The sequence below is a fragment of the Pelecanus crispus genome, chromosome Z (assembly GCF_030463565.1).
Source record: "Pelecanus crispus isolate bPelCri1 chromosome Z, bPelCri1.pri, whole genome shotgun sequence".
NCBI lineage: Eukaryota > Metazoa > Chordata > Aves > Pelecaniformes > Pelecanidae > Pelecanus > Pelecanus crispus.
This window is the reverse complement of record NC_134676.1, coordinates 36,552,989-36,576,550: the sequence shown is the minus strand read 5'-3', so window position 1 is coordinate 36,576,550 and position 23,562 is coordinate 36,552,989. Positions and strand designations below refer to the sequence as shown.

The 23,562-nt window shown below is 37.3% G+C and overlaps 1 protein-coding gene across 3 annotated transcripts in view; it reads left to right on the top strand.

The window, feature by feature from the left end:
- Positions 1-312: 312 nt before the first annotated feature.
- Positions 313-23,562, top strand: part of NFIB (nuclear factor I B) — a 270,788-nt gene continuing 247,538 nt past the window's right edge. For all 3 annotated transcript variants that reach the window (XM_075727248.1, XM_075727245.1, XM_075727243.1), the window contains exon 1: positions 313-408. In XM_075727248.1, the coding sequence (XP_075583363.1) occupies positions 313-408 (96 nt within the window). The remainder of the gene's footprint in view (positions 409-23,562) is intronic.

Sequence of the window (23,562 nt, the reverse complement as noted above, 5' to 3'; positions counted from 1 at the left end):
ATGCAAATAAACTTAGGTCTGCATAGCCCAGCAATGCAGCTAGCCGCCCACTTGCGAGATACTAAACTGGTGTACACATGATGCACAAAGAACGCTGGCTAGTTTCACCAATCCCTTCAGACAAAAAGGAAAAAAAAAAAAAAAAGGAAAAAAACCTGATCCTTGTCTTTATATCAGTGAGGTTGGAGTTCTTGCTAATAAAGGAGCTTTTCCCATGATGCAGTGTGATAAGGATTGGCCTACATGTAGCCCAGCAAGCCACTGCTGATGTTTTCTTGATTAGGTGTCTTATCTTCCATTGAGCTGCATCTGATGAAGGTTGCTGACAGCGTAATGGCAGGAAAAGCATCGGACAGCTCCATAAAATGGCAGCTATGCTATGACATGTCAGCCAGGACCTGGTGGATGGTAAGTTGGTGTGATAACTTTTTTTTCGCCCTCCCTGGAAGCTTTTTTTTTTTTCCTTTCTGAACTCCTCCTTCACTGTTGCAATGCACGTGCTGCAAAGTTTAGAGCGTGCAAAGTTTCCATCTCCAGCTCAGTGACTCCGCAGAGCTGCTAAACATCACAGTCAGCTAGATAGGGTTTCTCTGCTGTTGTAGTGGCATTGGCCTTCTTTTTAAAACAGCAGCAAGGACAGTGTGGGATTCTTCTTTCTCCTTTTTCTTCTTCTTCCTCTCTCTCTCTTCTCCTTCTTCTCACCCTCACCCTACCCCCCCCCCACCCCCCGAAATGCAAATTTTGCAGTGCTTGCCAAGCTATTTGGTGTGAGAATGTGGAGGTGGAAGCAGTACGGGAAAAAAGAAAGCAGCCTTGTCATCATGCTCTTGGCTAATTGTTCTTGAGTTGGTCTTAAAAATAGAGCAATCTGCCTCTTTATTCTGTTTCCTCTGAATAATTATTTAGAAAGTGTATTGTATCATGTTGTGAGCAGCCTCCTAATCAGTATGCGATTGTCCCCCACGCTTCCCCTTAATTTGGAGTCCTCCTCCCTTCCAGTGAATGCAGTAACTGGAGCAACTACTGATTAATATGCCGCTTGTCATAATTAAATTTAGTTAATGAGGATATGCATATTCAGTCCATTTTTGCTTTGTTTGGACGAGCATGGCTTTTTTGTTCATATTTATACAGCTGCAAAAGAAAGCGGGGAGGTGGAAAAAAAAAAACCTTACAGAGCTCAGGGAAGGGTGGACCCTGAGAGACAACTTTTTTAATGTTGCCGGGCAAAGGAGCCCAAAACTTTATTTAATCAAAACAGTGGGGCCGGGAGCAAGTGTTTTGGGAACGAAAAGCTTTTCTCCTCAGCAGAGCTACATGGAGTTTTCTCCATATACTGACTTTGTTGCGTGTGGACAATGGTCTCTTGTATGCAACAGCCACGCCATGAAAGGGACCTTCTGCTGGCTAGCATTCCATTATGAATATTAATTTCATTCTTGGGTTGCTTTGTCTGGTCGTGTATTTTTACCCTTTTCATTCCTTCATTGATTGCCTTTGCTTGTTTGTCTGGATAATTATTATGCTTACTGCATGGGCTCCTTTTCCACAATTAGTACAGTGCTGAGACAATAGGCACTTTATTCTTGGGCGGTGGGTCTGGGGAGCACCAGTGGATAGCACGTCCCAGTGCCTGGACAGAAGGCAGCTTTCTGATTATAACTGCCTTCCTACACTGCTTTGCAAGGACTTCATTATCTTTCCAAAGGTGGATGTTGATACGTGCCTTCAGTGAGGGTGTCATACCTGAAGGGAGTATTTAATTTAAATTATGTTTGCTACTTGTGATTGTTTCTGTACTTTTTGAATACAGGGAAGGAGACTTTTTCTGTCTTTGCTACTTGTTGAACTACTGTAATATGAACATTCACGTTACTTTAAAGAGAACAGAGGAGGAAAGTAAATGATACAGAGCTGTTTTGTGAACCTACTTTTTTGCTGGGAGTTATGCTGTATAGTATTATGTTTAGATCTTTAATCAGACTTTTTTATTGTAAGTGTGTACATTATTGAAAAGAGCTGTTAAAGTGGCTGACAGATGTTTAGACATAGGCACTATGAAATGTTTGTGTAGCAGATTTGCTTAACATTGCATGTACAAAGGCTTGGGTTTTTTTTAAACGGCATGTCTTAAGTTTAATAAAAGTTTCTCTAAGGATAGCTTTCAGCAAGCTGCCATTGCTTCCAAAGGGAAAAGAAAATCAATACTTTCACTGCATGCAGTATTTTATCCTGAACAGTAATCTGTAAAATATATGTAATGTAAATATTCAGTCATGAATATGTATTTCATGCACACTTTAGAAAGGGACTTTAGAAACACTTGACTGTTAAGTATAGGTGAAAATCAAATTATATTTTATCTGTGCGTTCTATTTTGTATCATATTTCTGTTTTATAAAGTCGCAGTTGTAGAATCTAAGGTAAACGTATGTACAATGTGAATTGTTTTCTCTCAAAGAAGGAGAAGTACCTTATGCTTCAATGGTACAGTGTACAAAATACTACCACAGAGTTTATTGTATAATTATTTATAGTCAACTCCTATCAGGAATATGCAGTATGAGTAAAACCTTAAGACTTCTGAGCAAGAAACCAAGAAAGGCAGACTTCTTTAGTTTTCTGTTTCTGCGTTTCCTGAATGATTGTAAACATTGAATAGCAAATGCCTTGTGGGGAACAGGAAAAGGGGTATTAAGATGGTTATTCCTAGTTATAAAAAAGTTCATTAACAAATGCTGTTATGACAGGCATCATTACAAAACTTTTCATTATAGATAAGCTATCTACTTTATAATTATTTTGCAGCACGGATGTTCAACATCAAATTTAGTTTGAATATTCCTAAAATAATGGCTTCTTTAAATTTTTTTTTTTTTTTTTTTTTTAAGTAATTACATTGAAACTATTCTCTGGAAAAAAAAAATCTGTCTTTCTCTTTAAGTGGAATGAGTGTTTAGTAAGTAAAGTCTGTGTTATCCAGCTATGGTATTGTAGCATTATATTGTTTCCTATCTTACTGTTTATTTTATTCAGATTCTTTTGTTTAGCTACAATAATAACAAATTCGTTTAATAGAGAAAAAACAAACAGAAATTACACACTCTCTCCATCTGTGTTCTCTTGAATACAGACATATTTACTCAAACACAAGAGGGTAAAAGTTTTACTGAGAATGCAATAAAAAACCAAGTGCAAACAAAAGTAAACTTTTAATATATTAAATAACAAGAAATATATGGAGAATCCCTAACTGATTATCTCAGTCTTTGAGATGATTGCAATGTGAACATCTTAGTTGCACATCATATTATTTTTGCATTTAACTTTGTGGTGAGGGAAAGAACATACTCAGTGAAGAGACAGAACCTATATATCCAGTACTGTTCAGTAGAGCTGGCAAGTACTCTAGAATTTTTTTATTGAAAAATCTCCATTTATGAAGTGAGGAGGAATGATGATGAGGGTGATTGAGAGGACGATACCCATAGAAACACTAGATATTTTTACTATCTCTTCATTAATGGCAAAGGGCTCGTTTGGGATTATAGTCATACAGTATTTTATGATTCCCTTTACAGATTTAAAAATTCAAATCTAAGTAGCTATTTACAAAACTTTGTGGCATTGTTATTAGGCTACTGGGGTTTTCTTGTGGGAAAGGTTTCCAAATATTTACATCTCAGGCACCTATTGAAAGCTATTTTGTTAAACCTGTGCCAAAGTCTGAATGTATGTTTCTGGTTGTCGGATCATTTGCATGCGAATCTATAGAGTATAAATATATATTCTAAAAAATCTCTTCTTCCCAATCTCAAACCTCTGTTTTTGTAGACATATATACATGCATGTGCAGTAGAGATAGAAAATGAAAAATAGTCTGTCATTTCAGAACAGTTGGAAAAAAGTATTGAAAACACATGTTTGTGTTAAGAACAATCCAGAGACAGCTAGGAAGTTCTGATTTGTTGCAAATACTGCACATTTCCTTTTGCTTAATGGCTTCTTCTTATGATCAAAACCATCATAACAAAATCTTGGGACAAAAAGTTTGTCAATACAAAGTTTATCACTTTTCTATTCTACTCTATATTTTCGCTTTCAGAAAGAAATACTTTTAAAAAGAGAGATTTTGCTAGTATTAAAGCTGTATTAATAGGGCATATAATCCAAAATGGAGGTAAAAATAATAACAATTTAGATGCTATATTTCAGCATTAAAAGAATTATTCCAATCCTAAATTTGTTAGTAAAGTCAGGTTTTAATGTACTTTTTAGTTTAACACAAATGTTAATCACATTCCAAGGGAGTTGCAGTATGTCAATATTTTGCAGCAGCACATCTGTGCAGTTTTCTAATTTGGATTAAAATGATATTCATAACACAACAACTCCATCAGTTGTTCAGATGTACAGCTTGTTAATGATTCCTTTGTTCTCAATAATGACTTTTAATTAAATGATTTAGAAACAAATGTCAGTATAACTGTGGACATATTTAACATGCCGTGCTTATTCCTGGACCTAGAACACAATATCTTAATTCTATAAATTTCAGGGGGAGGAGTGGATAAAAGGAAGGGTTAGCTCAAGGTTATATTCATAAGCTGTTGTTTAGTTTTCCTTACTTACACAAGAATACAAACAGTTTACGTAACTTGCTACAAGATCCTTTATTAACTCTGTAATAGTTATTCTGAATGATTAGCCAAAAGATGTCTGTCTTAAGACATGCTGCATATGCTTATGAGACACTATAAGTATTTCAGTTTTAGTTTATGTTCAGAACAGTTACATTTCAGTCTATAATAAATATCTGGCTCAGGTACTATGTATACTTAGTATGTCTCAGAATTAGGTTGCTTAAAATCAGAAAGATCTGTCTGGAGAACTGTAAAACTTGAATGCATGTTCGTTCGTAATGTTTAATGTTTTTTATTATAGAACAGGGGAATAATCCTCCTTCATCAAGGAAAAACCTCGAAGTAGCAGGGAATTTAAATACTAACAGTATACACTAGTGTAGAATGAAGATTGTTCATGTTTAATACTTCTTCATTGCAGATTTTTAAAAAAAGTGTGTCCTTTTAACCAAGAAAAAGATAGTTGTGCTTATTCACAAGCACATATTTTTCTAATTCCTCTGCGTCTTTTCCCTTTCAGTCTGTTGCATGTTAGCTATGTGTTTCCAGTTAGATTTCCTACTCTGAGGTGTTTAGCAGTGGCAGCACCTTCTGAGTGAAACCACTTTTTCTACTTGTGCTTCATACTTGTATCCAGCGAGAGCTCCACACTGGGAGTCTGATAGTGCCTCTTTTTGTCTGCTCATTCTGGCAAAGTTAACAGTTTTGTTATGAAGAAAGACATACATCAACAATATCATAAACATATGTTTGTGTGTATGTGTGCATGAGACTGCATGTCTAAATATGTGTGCACTGTGTTGGCTTAAGTCATGATCCACAGTTCACTGAAATCAGGAGAAAGCGACTATTTAGTTCTAAAGCATGCTTCTACAGCATGTAAAATGCACTTGTTTTTTATTTAACATGCCTGTAATTTATATAACTGTAGTATTCAAGATGTAATTAACATTGCCATTTCATGTACTTGTTCAATACAGTTTTCCTTTGTAACTTATCTGAACATGCGTTATGATTGAGGAAATGCATGTACCAAGCAAGCTATGGCACCTTGGTGTAGCCGAATCTTCTGTCAGACCTAGAGAAATCTTATGCAACTCACAATAAAGTTGCTTTTTCTGTTCTGAAGTTACCAGTCTGTTCTTTCACCTTCCTGTTTTTTACAGATATCTGTTTTCTTTGCTGCAAAATTCTTTTTGCTATGCAAAAAAGGTAGCTTTTGAGATGGAATTTATTGTAATTGGTCTCTGATCTTGTTTGATGATTGTTGAGTCAAAATTCTGAAGAAATAACGCTGAGTTTTCTACACTCTGGTATAGTAGATTGAAAATTCTATCAAAACTGGAAACATATTTACTTTTTAAGGTATATCTTCAGGCTCCTAGTGTAAGACATTAGATTTACAATCTTGAATAAAGCAACTTCAGTAAAGAAATGGAAGACCTAAAATAAAGGCAGATAGCTTAAGGTTTCTGCAGTTTCTTTTTGCAATTTAAATTAGAAATAGAAGTTACTAGTGAAAAAAAAAGGTGAGAAAGTGACTCCATTAATATTTGCTAGAAATCAGAGAGGGCTCGGTATTAGCTACAGTTGACATAGTGTGTCTGAGATTATAGCATCATGGCAAAGACACTTTAAAGAAGTAAAAATCACATTGGGAACAAATAAAATCAGCTCTTTCAAACCTGTAAACCCGATATGATTAGGAAATAACTTTTGTCTTCTTTTTCTACTGCTACTAACAACTTTACTTCTCAGTGCAGTTATATGGTGATACTGTTAACTGTCTTAAAAATTTTACTAGAGCTATTCAGATTTCTAAACAAGACCACACAATCGAATACTTTAACAGATCTTGTACCTTGCAATGTCATGTAAATGCTTAAGTTCTTCTGTCCTTGCACTAGCATGTATGTGCAATGACAGATCTATTTGGTTAAGCAGAGGTTCCCTGTCAAATCTCAAATCTCAAATGGTCACTGTCAAATGTAAATTTCTCAAAGATACTAAATACTGATGGGATAGATTTTCTATGTAGCATCCTTTTAAATGATGACTCACTGCTCAGGGAATCTCAAAGCATATTACCTTCCAATGGAAGTGAAATACATTCTTTGTAAGTCAAGGAAAGACTGTGCACAGAGAGGTTAGATTAGATGTAAATTTTCCCAGTGCTCAAGAAAATGTGACATAAGGGTTTTGATTTCTTGCATATAATAAAGACTTTTTATTTCTTCCATGTAATAAATTCGATCCAGTAAAGTTACATGGTCTTCCATTTAGGGCAAGCAATCTGTAAAAAAAAGCTGTTACGAAAACTTACTGGTTTTGAGAATTGTGGATACAATATAGCAGATATGTTCCCTTTAAAAATGAAGAGATGATCAAACTGAATCCTTTAATACTGGGCTTTTAAACTAAACCAGTTTAGCATTTGAAAGGCTTCATTTTCATATTGTGGCACTACCAAGTTGTCCTATTTAACCAGTCATATTCCCTTTGTTCTGGCAGACTCGTGTTTGTTTGTTATAACTACCTTTTTCAAGTTCTCAGGAGCTCTGCTTTTGTAACACCTTTAAAATTACCTGTTAGTTAACTACAAAAGGATATTCTGCAAGAGTTTTTCACTGGAAATAACAAACTATGCTGATTCCGTGTACAACAGCATCACTCTGCTACCTCAAAGTAAAAGTTAACATGGTTTCAGAAACCACTGAGATTTATTGCGCCACCCTGGAAGGCTGATGAGGTTTTTATCTAACAGAAAATTTCTGCAGACATGCTGATGTTTCCTAAGCAGACCTTATTGTCTCATCTTCCCACACAATATTGTTCCTGCTCATGCATTTGCAAGTCAAGGATTTCTCAGTTGCATCTTTGAGGATACTGGGGAGATGGTGGTGGTGTTTGTTTGTTTGTTTGTTTGTCTGTCTGCTGCCCACAATACTGCTATGGTTTCTTATTTCATCAGCCATTGCTTTCACAGAACAGTCTTCTCCCTGGCTTTAACAGCAGTCTAGGGTCCTGTCACACTAAGAAAGGAGAATGGAGACTGCATAAGTCTGCATAAACATATTGTGAAGTTATTTGGCCCACTAGTAAAAATTTTTTTTCAGTGCATTTTCATGGGCCCAACATTGGAAGAAGGTATTAAATGGATCTGACCCAAAGGCTGACATCTATCCACCCAGCACCCTTTGGCAGATGCAGCAGCAGCAGCACTGGCTTCTGCTTTACACCTGGGCTTGAACTCCAGCTCTACAGGTGTATAGCACCATCCTAAAGCCCTTGAATTTTCTGTCCTTGGTACTGATAATTAGCAAGTTTGAGTGGGACGTGAGGACTCATGAGGCAGAATCTGAACTCAGTTAGCCATTTGCTTCATTTGAATTATTATTAAAGTCTTCAGTAGCCATTTCAGTTGATTCCCACCAGCAGCACCATGGCGCCAATGTGCTCTTCACTTTAATCCTATCAGTGGTGCATCTGACTCCAATTTCATGTTGTGACTTGTCACAGAAATCTGTTCTTTTCAGCCAAACTATGAACCTGGAAAGTATTCCAGAAGGGAAAACATTATGAGTTTCATCTAAGGCTGAGACTGCCTTAGACAAGGAGTGTTTGTTAGTGAGAGAAGGGAGATGTCCTTTTATTCTTGCTCAGGTAAATTACGTTATGGTTAACACTGCTGCCCAAATAATTGGTGCAAAAACTTACATTAGAACAAAGTGAATGTGTTAATACCAATGACATGTCAGTTTTGAATTACTAAAAACTCTTACCCAGAGTTAATGTAGTACAGTGATCTTCAGACCACTTCATCCATGAAGTGTTTTTCCATTGTGCTACTAGAATTACCTTAAGGTATCTCACTGACAAGTGCTAAAGCACAATATAATTAATTGTTAGTGTTCTTTCACAAATCAGTAAGCAAACTGATGTATCATTGACTGACAGAATGTCTACACTAAGCAGCATATAACCATTCAGATTTTCAGTCCATCTAATTCCCTTATCAATGTCTCTTACCACAGCAGAAATTGTAGGGGTTTTTAAACTCTGAAACATCTTATTTATTCTTGGAGTGAATAATTTCATTTACCTGGTATAATGCCTGGTATTTGTGATGTGGTATTTGTAAATTTCTGTATCTCTAATGATATGACATGTAATTAGGAGTTTCCTGGCATCTAATGTGAAGATTGTCCCCTCCTTGACTAATTTTGGTGGCTATTTTCATTTTCTGCATATATTGTCAACAGCAAAAAAAGGTCCATACAGAAATACCAAATGTGACAAGCATGGAGGGGAAAACACTCATTTGTATTAGCTCTTAGGCACCTTTCCAAGCCTGGTTTCATCTTGCTCCAATTTAAACTGCTGCTTTTAATAAAAGTCAGTGAAGACAGAACTGCAGCTCACCTGTTTCAGACAAAGGTATCCTAATAAATAATTTTTCTATAGCATTTTGAAAGTTACTCAGAGTTTTCCTGAAACTCTCAAATGAGTTTTATAACATGATAGCTTCAGTAACATTTATTGTAGACTTCATATGCAGATATTTTTAGATTTATTTCATTTTGACAGCATATAAAATCCAATTTAGAGTGGTCTTTTCATGCAGTAGTTTGCAATAAGAAACTTGAAAGGGTACAGAAGAAAATCTGGAATATGCATTATTGACTATAAATAGAAAAGATGTCTGTCAGTTTTGTTTTTTTTTTTTTTTTAACTTCATATGTTGTTCCTAAAATTAATTAAAACTATTTAAACTGACCATTTGAAGGAAGTGAAAGGGAGGTTGTGTTCTCGGGGCTATTCAGGTAGGGTTTCTTTATAAATTCCACAACAGCGGCAGTGCCCTTTGGTGCACATTTGTGCACCAAATCTGATGCTCTGGATAGGCCAAGAGGGAGTTGTAAAATTAGCACAGGGTCTGACACAAGGAAAGAAATTGTCCAGAATTATTTTGCTGCTCCTTGGTGTTGTCACTGAAGACATGGATGGTGACTTACTCGCCCTTTACTGTCCAGCACAGACTGATCCACAATTAACTTGTTACTTGTATCTTGTAATCAGGAGGTCTTGATACACAATGATGAATGTATCAGAGCCTTTCTTTTCCTATCAGTGTCCTACATTTTTGCCAACAATAATGAGCTGTCACAGTGTGAGTTCTGGAGACGAGATTAGTGCACAGAAGAATGAGTAAACCTGTACACTAGGAGCATAATTAAATCAAGCAGAACATAATAACAGCACATTACAGCAGTTTGACATGAAACAGGGACAAACTTGAACAGGCTGCTAAATTGCATACATACACAAAACTGTGCTTCATTGTTACACTTTAAAGATTAGCAGTCTTCATGGTACCATGTTCATTATTGCCCAACTTTGTATAGCTCTGTTTCCATGCATGCGCTGTTAACACAGACCATGAAGTGTAAGCCCGATCCTCTGTTTTCCACACATGATGCTTTTCGGTGGCACATTTCCCTCTGCAGAGCAGCAGGAATTGCAACAGCATGGTTTTGGAAATTGGCTTGAGGTGTAACGGCAAGCAGACATGGCTCTAAGGTACGTAACCTGCTTCTGTAGGAGGAGAGGAGAAGCTAGGTGACTGATACCTCTGTAAAAAAACCACTCAGGTTTCTCCCACATTCCAGGCAGCAGTGGAAGAGAGAAATTTGAGGTTAGCAGTGGGCCCCACAGTGGTGATTGCTTTGTAATTGAAAAAAATTCAATTATGTGAAATATTAGACCCGTCTCTCTGCCTTAGCTCTCCTCAATCTATTTAGGGATAGTCAGGAAAAAAAATGAAACTTCTCAACAGATGCCTGGCTGCCTGGGTACAGAGAGGAAAACCATAATTTGTCTGTAATCCCTAATGCAAACAGTTGTTCATTAAGAAACAAAACTAATGTAATCTTGATGATTTGCTTGGATTTCTACTCTATCATGGCGTTTTGTACAGCTGGCTGGCTAATGTAATTTTACTTAGAAACCCAAAGCAATCTGGTACTCAGACAACACCATGTAGATTTAGGTAAATTTGGGGCTCAGATTAGCATAATACTAACTAATCATGAATATCATTTGCATTAATTAGAGTATTGGGGAAAGATTGTTTTTAAATGGAAGAAAATTGAAAGAAAGATTAAGGGCAAGGGCTTACAAACCTAGTTTTGCTTTATGCAAGAATATAACAGATGATTTCTGCTATAATGCCTAATATTTTAATGTGTAAGTATTAATTAGAGTATCAGAGAAAGATTGTTTCTAATTGGAAGAAAACTGAAAGAGAGATTAAGGGCAGAGTTTATGAATCTGCTTTTGCTTGATGCCAGTATGTAGCAGATGATTTCTCCTATAATGCCAAAGAGCTTAATCTGTAAAGGATAGGGTGACTAATACAATACACAGTAGAGACACTACAAGGATTTTTTTTCCAAATTAGGTTTATTTCATGCTGAAAGAAAACTAGATGTTGTATGAATATGTCCATGATATTGCTAACAAAATTAAACTAGTTGGGTAGAAAAAAATTACCTTTGAAGACGTATGCTGTGGTCTAAAATGTGATTGACCCTCAGTGTTTTAGCATTTGGTATAGCTGGTTTCTTAATAATTACAGTATTTCTATGTTATCTGAGTGCTTTCTTTTTAAAAAAAAAGAAGGTTGAATATCTATGCTTTAGACAAAGTAACAAATACAGTCTAAGGTGTTCTCTATTTCAAAGCTATGATCCAGATATACAACATGTCTCTTCCCTACATTGGTCTGGTCACTCAAGGCTTTGGGAACAGATTTTATGGCTATTTTAAATATCAGATTAGGAAAATATTTACCAGGTATTCCTTGGCCTACAAATATTTTCATTACTACCCTTAATGCTAATTATTACTATTTATTACTACAATACAGTACTGTAGTAAGTATTACTATGTTATACAATTTCTTCAGTAGCACCAAAGACTTCTTGGTTAGACAGTGTGATTTCAAAATAATGCCTTGTTAGTCACTGAAATTAAAGTAAAACTGATTTTGCTGTGTGTAGTAGCAGGTCTAATTTGGAAGAGTGTACGTATAGCATCCCTCACATACGTTGCCTGTTCTTATAGGACTGCTGGTTATGACATCTATTAATTTGGAGACATAATCCAAAATTTAAATGTCTTGTCTCTGGCTAGAGTCTTGAACTTGTTTCATTTGAGTCCTTTTATGTCAACAGGCATTGAAAAACTTCTATCGATACACTACCACACTTCTCTCTCCTAGGGGAAAATGCCTTTGCATACATACTGTGTGTGCAGAGAGGGAAGAATGAAAAACAGGCAAAAGACATTGTGTTGTGGAGATAGGATGGAAATATTCTGGTCTTTCTCAAAGCAGCCTGTGAGGCTTTTCAGTGTTTTTATAGTAGGGGCTGTAAAGATGTCCTGGTTTCGGCTGGAATAGAGTTAATTTTCTTCCTAGTAGCAGACATTCGTGCTTCTGTCAGTGATTTGAACTTCTGCATAGATGTGTTCTGTGAGATAAAAATGCGAGGTCAACAACAGCAGCCCGACAGCTTGAGAGATCTTTTAGCCTTCTCAGGTGTCAGGCCATGAGATAGCAACAAAGCAGAACAACCTTCAGTGTGATGTGTCTACTTTATGAAAAGCAGTGAAATGAGTTTAGTAAGGTCTCATGTTGCTGAGAAAGTGTTCAGGCTACATTCTGAAAACATTTTCATTTTCTCAAGGCTGCTGCTTCTCAGGCTTAAATAGTGTGCACTGCTGTAGGTTAATTTTGCCTTCCAAACAATGGCTCATGAGAAATCCAACACCTCAGTCTACCCAATCATTTGTGGATGTGTTTGTAAGTACTGCAGTGTGCTCAGACATTTAGCGGCTGGAGACCTTTTCACACAAAGCCTATCTTGATATTGCTAGCTTTTCACTTTAAACGAGTCTTCCTTTGCACGATGATCTACCATATGAGAGAAACTGGATGTCTGGTGAAATTCAATACATAAATATTTCCCAAAAGCTTAACTGAATAAATAAAGGATAGTTATGTTTAATAATGTCATATACCAGTATGGCTTGTATTTGACAATCTCCCTGTTCCTGCAGACAGCCCAAACATACTGATTTTCAAAGTACTTTAGTGATGAGGGCAAATGTTAAGGAAGTATCCTTTTCAACAGGAAGAAGGACAAGAGACTGTCATTTAAGGCAATGAATGCCTGAGTGCATCTACTAAGCTCTTTGACTGAAAAGAGAAAATATAATTCTGTCATCAGAAAAAAACAGGACAGGAATCCACAGTTTTAAGTACACCTAAAAATATTGCCCTATGTAGTCATTACAGGAATATCCACAATATGCATGGCAACATAGTGTAAAAAGCATTAAATATAATCAAGCTGTCTCTGAATAAGAAGCAGGTTAATTTATCATGTGATAAACTGAGTCTATCTCTCGTACTAAAGTTTCTTAGACTAACTGATACGGAGTGTATCCCTCTGCCCAGTATTGCAGTGTGTGGTACAGATGCACTCCATGGCTGAAGCACAAGAACATGCCCTCTAGCCAAGAAATCTGGGCACTATTGCTGAATGTAAATTCATTAGCAGTCCTACTTTGTGTTGAATAATCCTGCCAGGAAAGAAAAATGTCATAAAACATCTTTCCTTAAGCACTAATAAATGCACACAGAACAGCAATTATGAAAGCTTCCCCACCTAACAAAAAAAAAAAAAAAAAAAAAAAAAAGCAGCTGAGGAAGAAGAGGCACAGGAGCTATGAGTTCCTCAAGTACCCCAAAAAGAACAAGATAGGAAATTTGATTTAAGGAAACTTTAATGTCGATGTTCAGTGGATGAAACTGCACAGTGAGAAGCGCTGGACCCCTTATGCCAACACTTACACTGAAAAGAAAGGTCATTATTCAAGAAAAGAAAGCTTCAAAAGCACTCCAAGGTGGAGATCTTATCAGACCTGTATCCCTATCTTTGCTTTTGGCTGTGCTGAGTAGACAGGAGACCAACACTGGAAAATATAGTGGTTAACAATTGCAAAATGCTTACTTTACAAAAAGTATTAGTGTATAGATTTTGCAAGTATTTTTACACAGGTTGTGGATTGTAAATTGGTTTTCCTATCTAAATTTCCCAAGATTAAGATATTTTCTACTTCACATCAGTGAAAAATCAACATTTTTCCATTTTTGTTTATTTACTCCTTAGGACTGGAGAGGGGGAGGGGGAAAGAGCAGAGAGGCAGAGAGAAGATAGCTCACAGATGGGTGGACAGTAACTTGTATGTTAGGATCATAGCCAGGAAAACATAAGACAAAGATTAAATTCCCTGCTCTGCCATTTCCCATAGCTGAAATAGATAAACAGTCGGTGAATTCAGTATTATGTTTTTCTGTGCATATGCAAGAGTTTTAAGTGGGATCAGAGACTCACTGCAAGTTGTTTACCAACTGGAACAAAAAAATGAAATGTAGGAGAGACACCTTTCATCTAAGTGAAGGAGAACAAAGGCTGGAAATTGGGTTTCCCACACTGATGATGTGCTCTAGCCATCAAGCTGCTGCTGCTGTTGCTTTTCTTCCCCACTCCCTTCCCCCCTTTTTTCATTTCATGAAAAATTATATTCTGCCTCTATTGCTGGCTAAGGTTTTGTTTAAATCATTAATTTTCTATTGAAGGTTTTGATTTTGATTAACTGGCCTTTTTGAAAAAAGTACTGCTTCAGCAAGAATTCCCAGCCAGCTCAAATCCATGCTTGGATGAGAAATGCGTGAAATCTTTCATCATTAAGTTAATATTTAGATTAGAAGTATTTACCGTATTAAGTTGAACAGAGTCCTCACATTTAAAAATGTCTCAGCTGGTCACAGTCAGATCTGAAAATGTTTGTGAATACGTAGCACATTTTTTTTAAGAAGTTGAATTCTTCCTACTCTAGTCTAAGAATAGCGGATACAAAGCACTAAGAAAGGTGGTCAGACAACTGCAAGTAACTTTTGAAATGCATTTTAGGAAGTTAGAGCTCCTCACCTGGAAGTTGTGTCCTCGGTTTGATGCGGTAATGGTTTCAATGTGTGTGCTCTTTTTGGCAATGCAGTACATTTTGTTGCTTTACTCCAAGCCACTGCTGGAATGAAAATGAAGTTAATGTATCCTAATACACAGTGTTTTGAATGAGGATTTTATTCACTGCACTTAACACACTGGGATATTCAGTCCTCTTTTGAATGCTAGTGGGCTTGGCTCTCTCCAAATGTAAGTTTAATATAATAACTGCTTGAAACAAATAATAAATCTTTTTTGAAACAACTGAGGTGAAGGAACATTTTGAGGAAGGAGTAGTATTTATAACTTTACTTTCCAGGAGCTCTCAGGTTTGCTCATTTTATTCTCAAGATAAAATTGAGAATAATCCATGCCTATAAATCAATGTGCCAGGTGAATCCCATGGTGACAAACCGATAATAGCAGCCACCACAGCTTCTGCAACTTCACCTGATGATTCTTCTTGGAGACAAGCCAGACACAAAGCTGCGCCAAAGCATTGCTTTGACTCATTCACGACAACACACAGGGAGGGATTTACCTGGTGGAAAGAACTTCCTATGGTGTAGACATCCACATCCAAGCAAGTGGCCATAGGGTCCCTCTATAGTTAATAGCTACTTGATCAGTGGAGTTTAAAGAGGGGTTTCTCTCTTTAGCAGACATCTGAAGCAGGCTACCTGAATAGGTATTGTCTCACCTGCAGTTTAACTGTTTAAGGAGTTGTTCTTTGAGCTACCATCACTTTAAGTGTCATTTCATATCATTTTTGCTGGCTATCTGGAAAGAAACTGCATGATTACTTCAGTAAAATTTCCTCAGAAACCTCTGAGTCTCTTTAGATTAATGTCACTGTTCCTCCAGCTATTAATATATTCTTAAGAAATGGACTTACTGAGCTATCTGCTGAGTAATTTATATGGACACTGCACTGAGGAACATTTTTATAGAAAATAAATTATTTTGTCTTTAGGAATGTTTGGGCAAGGGAACAAGGTAGTCTTTGTCTGCATTACTTTTATTAAAGATTCACAAGTAGCCATATTTCTACATATCTATAAATCTGAATGATGCTTTTTAGTCATGTCCTGTGTCTGACTGCAGCTGTTTCACTGCCTAACTGCGTTGTATATTCTTACAATGTCCCATGTTGTACAGAATTGAGGTATATGTGAGAAAGAGTACTTTAAGACTGTATTAGTGCATTACACAACAGAAGTCAGGAATTCAGTTTTGCAAGAAACTTGAGACCTTAATACAATACAGCACTTTGCCTGCAAGCCAGTTTGACCTCACTAGACAGGGAATGAAAGCCTTCCCATAGGGAAGACTATTCTTCAGGAGTACTTCAGGAACTTTGTTCTCTAATTAATCTGAAACCTGAACTAACAGCCAGGTGAGTAGTAGCATATGTTTCAGAGGCAAGATGTTTTGCTCTCCATTACTAACTCATGCACAGGTCATCGGAATTAATGAAAAATAAGAGGTTTTCCTCAATACTATGAAATTACCATTGTGTTTAGAATATAAATAAAAAGATACTATTTTGCAAACCTTGTTTTTTTTAAATGGTACTTGATTTTACAGAGTTCCTTATTCTTTCGTCTGTGAATCTCATCTGATACAATTGGTCCCTTGGAGGTAAGATGCACTGAAATAAAAAAAGGTTTATATTAAGTGAAATTCTAGGAGCAGAGCTTCACTGGCCAAGACACAGTAAGAGAAAATTAGGAATTAATGTCCTCTCAAAAGATTCTACACTACTCAGAGGTCAGGGAAAGGCATACAAGGCCAATTTAAATCAGAGCTTTAGGGAATAAAGATTAACAGATAAGGGAACAAATATGCTAAAGGGTTTCTATGGATAGCTAAACGATGAAGAATAGGTGGAGAATGTTCACACAGAGCCCCAAATAAAGCAGAAGACGACCTAATGTGCAGTAAGTTTTGTCAAGAGGATATCCTGAATACTTCTGAAGTTTTCTTCTGTTTTATTATGGCTGACCCAGGCTGGAGGAAAGTGCTAAGACATAGGCTCCATGTCTCAGCTTCTTTGAAATGTCTTAAACAAAAGAGTAATTAAGTTCACATTAAACACAAAATCCTGTGGGCATCTCAACAGGAAAATTTCTGAAAGCAACTGTGCAATGTTCAAATAAGCAGTCTCTCTGGAGAACAGAAGGATAGCATGTGAGAAATTATTTCTGTAACGTTGGAGATACTCAGCAGCCCAGCATAAGTCTTGTGAGATTTGACTTGCTTCAGCAAGTAGTGATGAACAATTTCCAGTCCAAACTTGTGGCTTTTCAATACAGGAGGTGTTGAGTAAGTGACAAAGGAATTTGAACCAAAAATGAGAGGCTGAAGAAGCTCTGTACTATATGGTGGTCACTAGATACCTAGACTCAATAACTAGATTTGCTGGTGACGTTGCCTGCTTAGGCAAGATTATAACCATAAAATTTCAAGAAGAGCTGGCTTCCTACTGTATAGTAGTAAAGTGACTTTAGGGTATATAAGTACTTCCAGGTGCTCCCTGGAAACAGACACATTTGCATGTTTTTCAAAGGCATTGCAACAGCAATCTATGCTACCTACTAGGGAAAAGTCAGAATCTGCCTTATCATGATATAAAGCCTCTGCCTGAAAGTTAAATGTGTTATTATCTGTGTAAATAGTAAGTGGTTTAATAATAATGATTGCTTAAGTGCTAAAAAACTAATTAAAATGTGATAATAATTTGATTTGCCCTATCTCCTGCCATTATTGGCCCGAACTCTTCTACCTTTTGGCATAGTCATATAATATCCCCTCACTTTTAAGGGCAGTTGTTTGTGCTTCTCCCAGAGCAGAAACAGTCTTCAAGTATTTGTTTGAAGAAAAAGAGATGAAAATGTAGCCAGTGTGTTGTGTTATTGCTTGAGATGGCTTCCTAGTTCTGCAGTGACCAAAGCTAGCCTGAGACATGTTGGTTATACAACTGTTTTTTGAAAACATGATAAAATTATTTGTCTGATCTTCATCACCACTTACTGAAACTGGGTGAAAACATGATAAAGTTATTTGTCTGATCTTCATCACCACTTATTGAAACTGGGTCCAGCAAGTTATTAATCATAATAACCAAGCTTTATCCCAGCTTTAAAAACTTGGTAATGAAGCCTATTTAGTTATTTGTGCTTAGAATAAGATTAGAAGATCTCCTTCTTTTGACTACATATAAAGGATCCTGGTGAAGATGGGCCATTGAACACACACAACCACACACACTATTCCAGATAGGTGGTAGTTTTCTGAGAAACACTTTCAAGTTGGCAACTTTTCATGTCTCTTTTTAAATTCTTTTTGAGTGAAAACTGGTGCTCTGGTGTTCTGTGCACCAAAATTCCCTATCAGTCCTGTTGGTATTATCTCTGGTTATTCTTAGCACTCACTCACAGCCTGAGCTGTTCATAATCATCCCATGACTGGCACTAAGGAGGATTTCCTTCCCCCTCCCCCCCCGCCCCAAACTCTCTAAGTCTCTAAGTCTGCAGGGAGGAAAGCAAGAGCTGCTGTGCTCTGGTCAGAGAAGCACTGGCTGCTGCTCTCCCTCTGTCGCCATAGCACAAATTACATAGCCACAGAAGAGTATGTCAGTTAAAAGAAGAGATTAAAAGGACTAGGATTACTTAGGTTGGCAGGCAGATGAATGAAAGGGTATATAACAGAAATATAAATGTTACAAGTTGTAAAGAAGGCAATTGACTTATGTTCACTGGTAGCTGGACTAGATGATCGTCATAGGTTCCTTCCAGCTGAACATTCTACTCTATTCTATTACACAGAACTAAAGTGGCACTCAGTGAGATGGGACACATTTATGAGAGATACACAAAAATAGTGTTTCACATGCTATATGATTAATTGATGGAACTCATTGTTAAAGGATATTATTTGACAAATATTCACAGCTTACTGAACTGGCTGGGTTTAGTAGTGAAATTAGCAGTAGGATTAAGAATGAGTAGCAAGCCTTCAGCTCAGAAAAGTTTCTTGATATTATTATCCACAGTTTAGGTACATTATAATTCTGTGAAACTATGTTTGTAGGCAGAGAGAAGTTCATCTTGCAAATGGATATTATGTTCATCCCTTTATTTATCTGATCCACTCATTCTTATTTTCTAAATTTTGCTTTGTCGTTAACAAGTGGCCTATATCTCACTCTTTTTGCTAACTCTTTTGCTAGCTAGATTTACACTAACAGTTCTCTCATCTTTCAAGCAATTAATGAAAGAGAGACACCTTTCTCTGAAGCCTATATCCATAAGGAAAAAAGCATCTAACTTAGCAAAACAAAAATAGTTAAATAGTTGAAAAGTAGGATAGTCTTGAAGGTCTTACATTAAAGGCTGGAAAAAAATGAGGATTTTATATTGCAGCTAATCAAACCCAAATTACATCCTAAGTCAAAGCTGGCAAAATGCTGATATTTTAGTTACATAATTGAGAAGTAAATCTGATTAAACCATTATAGTTATATCGGTGCCAATGTCTTAAAAAGAACTAAACCCAGCTCCTACTAGTATATGAAACATGTGGCACCAATGTATATGTCAGAGATGCAGAGTTTCAACATACTGTGCCCTGAGGAAAAATGGTCCTGTAGCTCTGAGGAAGCAGAATGGGACCCAGAAGCCCAAAGTGCCATGTTCCATTTTAGCATGTCTGCGCCTTGTTTTCTTCAAGTATGAAACACGGATTTACCATTTTCATGGAGGGACAGGTGGACTGCATGACTGGATATAGCAGAGACTGGAAAGACCTGAAGAATTAAAACACTGAAACTATGAAAAACAGGGTGCTGACTATGCTGTGTTCACCTAGTTTGAACAAACCCCAATTCTCTTCTAATTTATGCTCTTATCTGTGAGCCTAGTAATATACATATAAATGAATTTACTTTGGACCTTGCTGCCATTCTCAAACATGCTGAGACCATCCCTTCAGCAAGGAGAGCAGGCCAGGCACATTGTCAGTGGCACCATATAGTTTCTTACCATTTCATGAAGACAGAGGCTTGTACTCTGTTTCTTTGCTGTGCCTGCAGCCTGTGTGACTTCAGATGGAATGGTAGGTATTTCTTCCCAGCAAAGTTTGACACAGACAGTATGTTTTGGTCTCAGTGCCACAAGAGGTGTATACGAGGTGCTATTTCAGAACACTGCCCTGGGGCTGGCACCAGAATTAGGCTGGGGTGTGGTACCCCACCAGCTGCTCACTGTATGCAGCATCAGCAGTGATGTATTCTGGCAGTTAAGCAGCAGGACTGGTCACATTTTCTGTCACAGTGCTTCTGCATTTCATTTGTACTATCCTTATTTGTCTAGAGTTCTCCTGTCTGAGCAATTGCTCCCTCTTTGATAATTGTTCATGGACAAATTTAATAAAACGGAGTTTTGGGTTACACTGTGAAATTCCATAATCCCAGACCCTTATGCATGTAAAGAGAAGGGCATTTTGTCTTAAATTATGTTTCTTTCTTCTCCTGCTTTATATATGCACTGTGCAACTTCTTGTCTAATCCAGATAATGAATAAGGGCCCTATTATTCTAATACCTAATTGCCTGTGAAAAAGGGAAGTATTATTATTCCCCTCTTAAAGGAGAGGCTTGATATTCACAGAGAAATTCCAGTTTTATAACTCTGCCCTTTCCTCAAGAGTGAAAATTATAAAGGAATTCCTTTATTAAATGCAAACAAAGAAATTCCAGAGATTTCAACTACTATAGCCATCACTATCCCTCTAGAGAAAAGGCTTCTATTCATATAGGTAGCAATCTTTTTGCTGAAAAGCAACAAAGACTGTATTGACTCAGTTGTATCAAGTGTCCTCAGTTCAGGTAGCTGATGGCTTATTCCAGGGCCCTTCTGATTTTATCACAGACATTATGTTATTTTTTTGACTAATGTTTTTTATCAGCATGCTAGACAGGATGTAATTATCTTGTCATTTTTCTCTGCACAACAGCACAAGCATATTGTTATTGTGTACATACATGTGAATGAACGGCACATTGTTTTCTTAAATACTAGGACTGACTCCACATGTGTCTTTTTGCTTAGCAAATAGCAAAGGGACAGCCTAAAGCATTCACAGATAAAAAAAAAAAAAAAAAAAGCCTTGTTCCAGATGTTCATTTGGTTAAATGATATAGAGGGCATAGCAGAGTTTTTGGAACACAACTGACTGTGAAAGAGAATAGGCTCTTATAGACTATTGACAGCAACTCCTTTGATTAAAGAAAAACATATGTTTGCATGGCTATGTCATGGGTAGCTTTTTTATCTGTAGAAGAGATACAGGTTAGGTAACAGTAACCTTCAGGAGCTTGAACACGTCAGTTTGTCAAAATTTGTCAACTCTGATTTCCCAGAGCTCCTGCTGATTCAGAAAGCATAATCTCACTGTTCATTCCTTTACAGTAGAGCTGCCAACCAATTTCTGATGTAGCACCATTATGCTAAGACTTGTAGTGCAAAGTCTACTCTAAACAAGCAACAGCCATCAGTGGTGGCAGCTTACAATTGCTTCCTATTCACTCATTTTGAACATCTTTGTGCGTCTGGGCACTGAGGTGGTTGGTGTCAGCTTCACCGTGCTTCTGAAGTCATCATGACCTAGAGCACTAACAGTCAAAAGGGTATGTAAAACCTACTCACCCCTGCTGTACATCTAGAAAACTGTCAGAACTCCTACAGACAGACAAAGTAATTACTCCAAGGCAAAGCCAGTGAAAAACCTGCTGCAATGCCCATGGTGATACAAGAGGAACAAGTATGGCTTGAAGGTGAAAGAGGATCCATAACAGGAGAAGGCCGAGTTCTATGATCCAGGAAGTTTCTCTCAGTCCTGTTTTCCTAGTAATCTTTCTGCAACTAACTAGTTGGCAAACATAAAAAATGAACGTAATTCTTTGTTAATCTCTGTGAAATACAAACCATTACCCTTGTGTTTCTAGGTAGAGGAGTACAGAACTGGGGGCTTCCAAACACTCTACTCTCAGACTGGACATCAATTTAGAAAAATTTCTTTGTGTTGAAACAACCCCATTTTAGCATTGATAATCTGTGATCCTTGGTGGGATGACTTAAACTTAGAGCTGATAAAATACCACTAAGCTTTTGTTTGGTATTTTCTGCCCCAAAGGGGCAAGGGAAGGAGGAATTGTTCCCAATCTTCTAAAAGTCTTCACTACAAAATCTCCCAGGATGTGACTGACACAAAACCTTTGACTGAAGTTAATTCAAATAGTTACAGAGTTACTAATTCTATGAAATTTAGATAGAAATTCTTTCAAGTTTAAGGCAGCAGCAACTTCAAGAAACATTGCAAATTTCAAGATTTGTAGTTAATATTGGCAAAGTTGACAACACAGTAAGCAAGTGCTTGCATCTGGCAGAGCTAGGAAGTGCAGTCCTCAACCATTGCCCTAGCGTGCCAGAATGTGCCACTGTTGAAAAAGGTGTTAACTAAGGTAGCAGCTTCCACAGTTGCCTCAAAACTATAGAAAAACCATCTAAAATCACAAGCTGCTGACTGGTTGCCATACTGTCCTTCATGACTTTGTTCCTAATTCATTTCTGTGAAAGGCAAGCCAGGAACTGTATATTGTAATTAGGAGTTAGTCAATCATGACAATGTATGCAGACACAGTATCTTCCCTCAGTACAGCTAAGTTAGGTAATTGCCTGAGAGACTCCTTAGCCTCAGAGCCTATGATAAACTTGCAGTACTGACTTCTGAAAAATCATGAGAAAGAGTCCAAAAAACACAGTATAAGAGGTTTTCTTAAAGTGTGCTTGTTTAGCTGTGTTTAATGCACCTACAAAACTGCAGCTCCATTGTTTGGACCATATTCTGTATCATGCTTCCCACTAATGTCTTCTTCCACGTCATCAAACAGACCTTGACCTCACCCTCCACCTGTGTCCTGTGTGAATTTATACCTGGTGGTTTCTTTTCATCCCCCATTCATACCATTTCAGAGCTGCTGGGGACATTTCACTGCAACTTCTCACTCTGCCTCTCGCTGCCAAGATTTCTCCCACTTGTCTCCATCCTTCATGTCCATCGCCCACACTGATGTCCTTATGCTCTCTCTTTTGGGACTCTGATGTGTTTCCTGGCCTCCTGTGGCCAGGGTCCTTCTTCATATCTCCTCCTGCTGTAAGTCATCATACTGAACTCAGGTTCCCCTCAAGAAAGCTGTACACCAAATGGCTGTCCTCTTTTCTCAGCACAGCTTTGCTTCAGCCATATCAAAACCAACAGAAAATAGAGACAATTCCTCTATGCAGCTGAGTTGCTGCTTAGATGTGTAGCTGGTAATATGAAGCTGAGCCTATACATAACAAGCAGAAAACTTCATGTTTGAAAGTATAAAGCTGAAATTCATAAGAAACACTTAGCACCTTTTTGCAGTAACAATAAAAGTGCAAGCTGGCAGGTACATTGGTACATTGCATCTGCTAAACAGTGAGGAATCAGTGAAGTTTCCTTGGTGGGCTACTTGGGACTGATTCAAGACAGGATCAAGACATTAAGGAATACTCAATGTCCAAAAACCTTTAGAAACGCTGGGAAAAAAGTTTGGCCAGGGAGTTAGAGGAAACATTTGTGCAGGGTAAATGAAATAAGCTTGACAGGGAAGGAGAATGGGACAAATAGCTCTCTCGGATATTTTGCTGTGGAAGCTCATAAATTAAAGTTACAAACCTACTTTTGGTTTTTTGCTTATAGCCTTTGTAACCCAGATGTGGTAGCTGAATTGCTAAATTATTTTTCTGCTGAGAGGGAATC